The sequence below is a fragment of the Struthio camelus genome, chromosome 2, assembly GCF_040807025.1.
Source record: "Struthio camelus isolate bStrCam1 chromosome 2, bStrCam1.hap1, whole genome shotgun sequence".
NCBI classification, from domain to species: domain Eukaryota; kingdom Metazoa; phylum Chordata; class Aves; order Struthioniformes; family Struthionidae; genus Struthio; species Struthio camelus.
In genome coordinates, this window is record NC_090943.1 from 108,822,361 (window position 1) to 108,831,085 (window position 8,725).

An 8,725-nucleotide genomic window follows, 5' to 3' on the forward strand; every position below is an offset into this window, starting at 1 on the left:
TTTCTTCTTTTCTGTAATTTGTGCATTTACTCATATAGGTACCATCCAGGTAATAAACGCAAATATCTGCAAAATAATTTCAGGAAAGGATATTTACGTATTTTCTTTTGGAAAGAATGTCCAATTTTGTTAAGAGTTAATGTAAATAATGTATGGGAAACATCATCCAAATATTTTTCTATTGATGACTTGATTTAGTAGATGAGACAGAAAAGCTTTTCCCCTTGAATCTGCTGCGTTAAATGAGTTCAAGGTGAGCACTACCTCAGGGAAGGCCCCAAAGAAATGAATGGTTTCATTTCTCGTAGAACTCTCATGCCGTAAAGTTCAACGTGTCCTTGATAGAAACGTCTGTGTTCCTAGCAGTCTTGGAAAAGTGATCAAAACTGGCATGAGCTTAATAGCATGCATTTTTCCAGCTAAAAACAACTCTTTGAGATCAAGAACGAGCCCTGTAAATATTTGTTTATTAGCTGTAAAAGCCTGTTTATTTGTTTATTAACTGTAAAAGTTACACTTTCTGAAGTCATTCCATAATTCAGTGAACTGCATTTTCTCTATGTTAATAATTTCAAATTTTGTAATTTGAGCATTACCACCCACAAAAGAAAGGAAGGACATAGAAGTAATTCTGTCAGCTACATACATTCGTGAGGGCTGCAGCTTTGTCCTTTTAAGGATAGTATTTACTTAGACTTAATATGTGGAACTATTTTCTAATTAAAGCTCTGAAGGTCATATAATTAGATATTTAGTTAAAATTAAATATTCTTATTCTGTTATTCCCCCTTTCTTTTATGCTTTACTGATTTGTACTGATTATTCTTTTCCTAGTTAACTTTTTAAAAAGGAGGAGGATTCAGTAAGGGATTCATTCCTTATATTAAAGAGAGATCAGATTTCATCTGATTTTCCGTGGATGCACATTAGATTTAAGGGCTTTTCAGTTGCCTGTTATTTTTACACTCATCTTTCTTGAGAGTAGCTGGAAGATGTGATGATGTATTATCATTTCCTCACCACTGAACCCGATGTTGTAAGTTGTAAAAAAATAAGAAACAAATCTTTTAGCTCTGCTTTCATCCCTTGTTTATACAGCAGAGTCATAATCAATGACTGGTCTGATCTAAATAGAAATAATAGCAGCTCCCCAGTGTACCAGACCCATGAAACATTGAGTGTTGATGTCTTCTGGAGGAATTTCAGTGGTCCTTTTCTTTCCCTTACAGAATAGGTGCTGTCTTACAGCCACAAACTGGTTCCTGCTTTGATTTCTGATACCTGCTAACGCACTAGACTTTTCAGCTTTCTACTCTCATCCCTCCATGTTGAACTCAGGAGAAAGAACATCAGATATACGTATTTCAGGCTTAGTAAAAAATTCTCATTTGAAATAAGGAGCTATAGGTAAGGAATTCCCTGCACACTGCTTAGCTGCGATTTCAGGACATGATTAATTTCTCAATGCAAATCATCAGGCAGACACCCGCAGGGGTTCCTCACTTGTGGTTAAAGCAGAAGATTGAAAAAGGAGTGCTCATTCATAGCTGAAATGGTAATTTTACTATTGAGATACTCCTGCAAATTTTTCTCCATCTCAGGAACATTAAAATGGTTGAATTAGCATTTAGATTTATATGCGGTTTTCTGACATGTTACTTTCAGGTGCTGAGTGCTGGGATCTCGAGGAAAATGTCATATGCAGCCAGAAAACCAATTCGCAGCGGAGAGAAATGCATGGAAATGCACTGCTTTTTCACCAGACTTCATTGCTAGAGCTTGCCCTGCCTTGTACTGGCGCTAACCTCTCAGCAGCAGCAGCCACACACGCTGAGACGCGTGAAAAAAAAAAAAAAAAAAGGCATCCGGTAACACTATCTGATGCTAACCTTGAGCGTGACACACGTCGTCATTACCGCCGCGTTGGCTCTGTAAGGCAGGACGGAGCAGCAGACGTCGCGCTCCGGGGCCCCGCAGGCGGCGGGAGCGGGCGGTGACCCCGGGCCGCCCGCACCGCAGCCCCGGCCCCGGCCCCGGGCGCCGCCGCGCCGCCGCTAGGTGGCGCCACAAGCCCGCTCTTGGCGCGGCGCGGTGCGGAGCGGGGCGCGGGGCGAGGGGCTGCAGCGACCCCGGGAAATAAATTCCTTAATAAAGACGGAGCCGCGCGGCCAGGCGCCGAGGTGCGGAGGGGCAGGCACCGACAGCCGGCCCCTCGGGGTGCGTTACGGCCCCGGCTGCCCCAAACAATGCGTTTTTCTTTTTCTTTTTTTTTTAATATTATTTTTATTGTTGTCGTTATTAAAGCCAATAAATGCTAATTCGCCCTCACTTCATGATGATTTGCGGTGTCACCGCAGCAGCTGGCAGCAAGCGCTAACGTGTCAGTGGCATGTTCGTGCAGAGGTCTCTTAACCTGATGGGTTTAAGTATAAGTAACGGGGAATGAAGGGGGTAAGGCTTTTCTCAGCAATCTGTGAAAAGCTGCCGCGGAGCGCCTCGGGGAAGCCGCCGCAGTACGAGCTCCTCTCCTCGCCGCTGCCGGCCGGGGTGCGAGCCAGGGGTGGGGTGTAGAGACGTGGTGGGGAGTCGGTGTGCGGGGCCGGGGAAGGGGGTGCGGAGCCGGGGAGGGGGTGCCCGGGGCCACGCTCCGCTCCGCTCCGCTCCGGGAGTGTGAAGCCCTGCCGGGTGCGAGTGGGTGTGTGCGTGTGTGTGCGTGTGTGTGCGTGTGCGTGTGTGTGTGTCTGTGTGTGTGAAAGAGGGGAGGAGGGAGGAAGTGGGGGGGTGGTGGTGGTGGTTGGGGGGGGATTATTGGCAATGGGCGGGAGAGAAAGAGGCGACTCCTGTTTCCTTTTCTTTCCGCCAGCGCAATCTGGGCTCATTTTCTCTAAGCAATACAAGTTCACGGACGAGCTACCTAGCCAGCCCTCCTCTCCCGTCATGGACCTCCCAGGTAAAAAGGCCGTTCCCTTCCCCGCAGGCTGTTCCCTTCGCAAAATATGATTTTGAATAATAGCCATAATAAGATGCGGCGTTAAGGGCAGTGATACAGATGTCTCGGGGGAGGGGTGTGGGGGGATCTCTGGCAAGCGAGCTCCCAGTGTGCGCTGGCGAGCGCTGAAAACTGAGGAGCAACTTCCCAGGGAGAAGCCGGGTGAGGTTTTGCCGCCTGTGTGCATGCTGGGCGTGGGAGCTGGGGGGATGCCTGAGCCTGCCGCTTCCTTCCCGAGAGTTTACCGAGCCCGTGGGATCGGCAGGACCGCAGTTGGCCGGCCCGGGGGACGGAGAGGTGGAAAGTACAAGTTGGTGCCCGAGCGCCGCAGCGGCAGGCGGGGAGCGGGGCGGCGGCCGGCGGGGGCGGGGGGCTCCCCTTCCCCCTGCGGGCCCCGGGGCTGGAGGAGCTGCTCCAGCGAGGCGGTGAGGGAGCGTTTAATAACAGTTTAACAAATCTCCCTCCGTGGTGGCTGGGGCCCTAGGAGCCCGAGGAAAACCCGGCTCGCAGCTGTAACAAGAAGAGGGGCTCGGGGAGCTGGATGGGTTTCGGAGCCCCGGGCTGCGGCGGTGAGGCGGGGAGGGGACCCCCCGACGCCCCCGCAGGCTGCTCCGCCAGGGCTCTGGAGGGAAATCTGCCGTCTTGTCCCCCTCTCGCCTCGACGTAGCCCTGGGGCTGCGGGGCTACCCGCTGCCAAGGCGCGGGGGAAGGAGGCTCTTGGCGTCGAGGTCTCTCCCAAACCTGTTGTGCCAGGTGGGGAGCCTGGGGGGGGGGGGAAAGGGAGGGATCGGGCCGTGCTTGCCCGGCGCCGTGGGGCCCCTACGTGCGCGCGTATTATCCGCCAGCAGACCGCTGCTTCACCGCTGCCTTTCCCCTTGGCAGGCTGCGCGCCGCCCGCCCTGTGAGGACGCTCCCGCGCCCCGCGCAGAGGAGAAGGAGGAGGAGGAGGAGGAGGAGGCGGCGGCGGCGGAGGAGGAGGAGGAGGAGGAGGAGAAGGAGGAGGAGGAGGAAGGCGCGGCCGCGCCGCCGCTGCCCATCCCGCCGTCGCGCAGAGCGCTGGCCGCGGGGCGCCGCGGCGGGAGCAGGCGCGCAGCCCCCTCCGCGTCCCCGCGCCCGCCCGGCGGCGGCGGCGCGGGGCGCCTCGATGGCGGCGGCGAGCCGGAGCGGCGGCAGCAGCGGCGGCGGCGGCGGCGGTGGCGTCGGGCCGGCGCTGGGCATGGGGCGGCGGCGGCGGGGGGCGCTGCCGGAGCCGGCGGGCGGCTGCTGCTGCTGCCTGGCGGCGGCGCTGCCGCTGCTGCTGCTGCTGCTGCCCGCCGGGTGCCCGGTGCGGGCGCAAAACGACACGGAGCCCATCGTGCTGGAGGGGAAGTGCCTGGTGGTGTGCGACTCCAGCCCGTCGGCCGACGGCGCCATCACCTCCTCCCTGGGCATCTCGGTGCGCTCGGGCAGCGCTAAGGTGGCCTTCTCGGCCACCCGCAGCACCAACCACGAGCCCTCCGAGATGAGCAACCGCACCATGACCATCTACTTCGACCAGGTCAGCTGCCGCCTGCTTTACCTTTGCTGCTCCCCTCCCGACCCGGCCCCATCCTTCCTGCGCGGACACCGCTCCCCGGCACCCCTCTCCTGACGCCGCGTGGTTACCGCGGCTGCCTTCTGACTTTCTTCCTGTCTCCCTTTCTTTTCTCCCTTTCTTTTCTCCCTTTACTCCCTTCTTTCCTCCTTTGTTTCTCCTTTTACTAGCGAGTCACCAGCTCTATAACAGTTTAATAGCTCAACTCCCCAGAAGGAGTTTGGGAAGTTGCTTTAGTCTGCTCCGGGCTTTTCCGGAGCCGGCTGGTGGGAAGGGGAGAGGCTGACTGCCTGGCGGGTCCCGTCGCTGCTGCGGAGGGTGCGCCCTGGTGCCTCGGGGCGTCGCGGCAGGACCCCGCCAGGCAGCCCAGGGTGGCCCCAGGCAGCAGCCCCAGACCTGTGCGGGGGGATATCTGGGGCGGAGGAGTGCGCTTCCCTCCTCAGCGCTCCCTCGGAAATGCTAATATTCAGGGCAAGCGGAGGACAGAGATTTGCTACTGGGGAGTCGCTGGACCTGCCCGTTCGGAGCGCTCTGGGCAATGTTATAGCACCTCTCTGGGGAAGGGAGGAGTGAGGAAGAAGAGGGAGTTTCCCGTCAAACTACTTGAGGGTGGGTTAGGAGCGGGTTAGGAGCGGGTTTATTCTGCGCAGTGTGCCCCGGGCAGAGCAGTGGGCAGCTGGAGCCCATCCTGCCTAGTCGTACTGCCCCTTCCCTGGGCAGGGCTTCCCCACAGCCTTGCTTGCCTCCTGGAGCCCATACTTTGTCCTGCTGCTCTTTTTTTTTTCTTTTTGTTTTGTTTTATTTTGTGATAAAATTTACTTTATTCTGCTGCCTCTGTATCCTGAAGTAGTATTTCAGAGTGAGCCAAAACGCACACATGCAAACTGTTTTCTCCATTCATCGGTCGGTCCGCTTGCTGGTCCTCTGTTTGCCTGTCGTCCTTCTAATGAGTTTGCACAGCTATTCCTCACATTCAAGATCCCATAAAGTCAGATTAGTAGCAAAAAAAAAAAAATGTATCACGTATTTTACGTGATTTATCCTGCAACGCTCTGTTCTCAGGAGTTTGGAGGCATCTTTCCATCGGAGCTCCCACAATAACATTTTTTTTCCCTTACTTTCTTGGAAACAGTAGGATTTGGCTATTTAAAAGGAAAGGCTCGAGGGGCTTTTTTTCCCCCTACTGGAAGGGAGGTTTGCTTTGTCTTTTTCTTCACTAAAACAGCTGAAGCAGAGGTCGTAGCCCGCAGAGCTGTGTTAAGCCATGTAGGAAATGATGCGAGCCAGGTACCCAGGTGAGAGCGGGGCCACCCCACGGCGGGCAGCCGGCAGGCATACCTGACAGGCATTTTATTTTTTGTTAGCCTTGACTTTGAGCTAAAACAGGTTGCCCATCCTCAGAGCTGGGAAGGGAGAGCGGCCGGATGAGCTGGGGTTCCCCGGCTGCCAAATCCTGGCGATCTTCACCGCCAGCCTCCATGTGAGCATGTTGTGGCTGCTGCTTTCAAGCGGCCCGTTGCACCTCTGCCAGAGAGGTCAGCTCGTTCCCCCCCCTCCCTCCTTTTTCTTTTGAAGACCCTTGTAATTTATGGCAAATTAGGAATGCTCTTGGGGAAGTTGGGGAAGAGGAGCAGGCCTCCCATGGAGGGTGCCAGGTCAGCCAGCACAGCCCTCCAGAGGGACGGACAGAGCAGCATGAAGTGTCAGTTGCTACTGATGCTGTGCATCCACTCCTCCTTTACTGAAAGATTTCCCAGTCCAGTTTTAGTTGTATATCCTATTAAATTCGAGGGCAGATCTAGTTTCAGTAGTACAATCTAAAAAGCTTATATTTGCATTGTGAATTGAAGAGCTTTTTGTTTTGTTTTTTTTTTTTAATTTGCTTGCCCCTCTGCCCCCCCCCCCACCTGCCAAACTTGTTTTATTGACAGTACAGTGTGGACATCTGCACTTCATCTAACGGCTTCGAGCGCATCATTATATAACTAAATCGTTTTATAACCTGTGATGCTTTTTAAATGCCCTTAACTTGACTCCATTCCCCTGTAGTGCCCTTTTAATTGTGCTACAAATGCCATCTCGACTAGGCTTTTTATCAGCCATGGAGCTCATGTTAGATTTTCACTGGTGCTTGTTTAAGGCGGGGTCTGATTTCTCTCTTTCTCTCTTTCTCCTTTTTTTTTTTGTCTACTTTCCAGGTATTAGTTAATATTGGCAACCATTTTGATCTTGCTTCCAGTATATTTGTAGCACCAAGAAAAGGGATATATAGTTTCAGTTTCCACGTGGTCAAGGTCTATAACAGACAAACCATACAGGTGGGTTGCGATCTAAAGAAGATGCTTTCTTTCCATTTACAGATATTCGTCTCTAGATGCTAAGGGGCATTTGCAAACTCGGCAAGTGAAGAACGAGGCTGGGGATTATTTTAATTAAAGGGGTCTCTGTGCATGACAGAAATTAGGCGTTGCCTTAGCTTAATTCAACCCTGTTTTTAACCTGTGCAAAAGCTTAATGAAATGCACAGGACAAACAAGTCACTGGGAGTATTGAGAAAACTCATATTCTCTCTCCTTGCACTTTTTAGGTAAGTTTAATGCAAAACGGCTACCCAGTGATTTCAGCTTTTGCAGGGGATCAGGATGTCACCAGAGAAGCAGCCAGCAACGGGGTCTTGCTCCACATGGAAAGAGAAGACAAAGTGCATCTCAAACTGGAAAGGGGTAACCTCATGGGAGGGTGGAAATATTCAACCTTTTCTGGCTTCTTAGTCTTTCCACTATAAAAGAAGGCCGAATAGGAGACAGATCCATGAGCCGGAGCAAGGATTCAATCGTTAACAACACCCTGAACTTGGCAGCACATGACAATATTTCCAGTCGCCCTGTCAGACTGTCACAGTAGAAGAATGATAACCTTCTAAACTCCAACATTTGCTTTGAATATTGACAATTCCTTGGGAAACCTGCGCCTCTAATTAGTTTTAGACGACAGTGATCTTTAGGAGAAATGAAATTATCGACCTGAGCAATTTGTACCTGTGATTGTAAAGTCAATTTTGGATTTTATTGTTGGGATCATTGACTTTCTTCTTCTTTTTCATTTTTTCCTCTCTCTTTCATTTTTTCCCTCTTTTCTTTCTCTTCTTGTTGTCCCGATGAGACAAGTAACTCGGACCACACAATCGTTTTATCAGAGGCTCACTCCTGGGCCAGAAGAATGAAGTGTTCAGCCCAATAAGGTGTTCTTTCCATGCTTTCTTTCTTTGTGTTGTATAGCCTTAAGGAAAAAAAAAAAAGGAAAAAAAAAGAATGGCTTCAGTCTCAGTCCTGTATTTTTCTGGGGGAGGGGGATTCTGGACATTACTGTGTCAAGAAGTGCTTTATCCAGTGAAGCAAAATTTGCACGATTGGAACCTTCTTTGTTTTGTGTTGTTCGTGTTTTTCATCAAGTTTTTCTTTTTTCTGATTTTTATTTGTGTATGCTAAAAATGTAAGCTAGATTGATCAATAAGACAAAACACAGCACGTATATACCCTGTAGCTCCAAGTAAAGCCAACCAGTGAACAATTCTGTCTGCGCTTTCCAGCTGATCTTTATAGACCTATTTAGGGAAAGAGAAAGAGAGAGAAAGAGAGAGAGCTACATGATCCTTCAATTACAATCTGGAAACCAGTAAAAGGAACTGACATTTCTGAATTGTCCTGACATTTCTAGAAGCAACAGTGGAAGCTTCAAATATCTTATCTGACCATACCCTAAAATATATCCTTTCTTTGCATTACCAAGTGTATTTTGGGTGATTTTGTCTGATATTTATTTGATATATTTGTTCACTAATGCTTGAGTACACATTTTGGGAGCACAGAGAGACGGCAGAGCACACTCTTTCTCTTCAAAATTAAATAAAACGATCTCCACGCCGCCTCCATGGCAGGTATATGACGAGTCGCTGTTAGCATCTTTGACAGTATTTGGGAGAGGGGCCTCAGAGAATCAGTGCACCAGAAGTTGCACCGGTGCCGTGTGTTTATTTGCTGTGTGTGCTCTTCCTAATACTGATGGCTTCAGAGTCCTTGGGGTGCACCCCACTGGAGCACTGGAGGTTAGGAGAAGTTATTGGTCCCAATCAACAAGAGGTAAAATGTCAGACCAATGTCCAA

At 50.9% G+C, this 8,725-nt stretch overlaps 1 protein-coding gene across 1 annotated transcript; it reads left to right on the top strand.

The window, feature by feature from the left end:
• The first annotated feature begins 4,196 nt into the window (after nt 1-4,196).
• Nucleotides 4,197-8,342, top strand: CBLN2 (cerebellin 2 precursor). The gene is made up of 3 exons (XM_009670163.2): nt 4,197-4,526; nt 6,761-6,880; nt 7,150-8,342. Exons 1-3 carry the CDS (start codon nt 4,206-4,208, stop codon nt 7,345-7,347), a joined length of 639 nt encoding a protein of 212 aa, XP_009668458.2. The 5' UTR covers nt 4,197-4,205; the 3' UTR covers nt 7,348-8,342.
• Nucleotides 8,343-8,725: the final 383 nt, after the last annotated feature.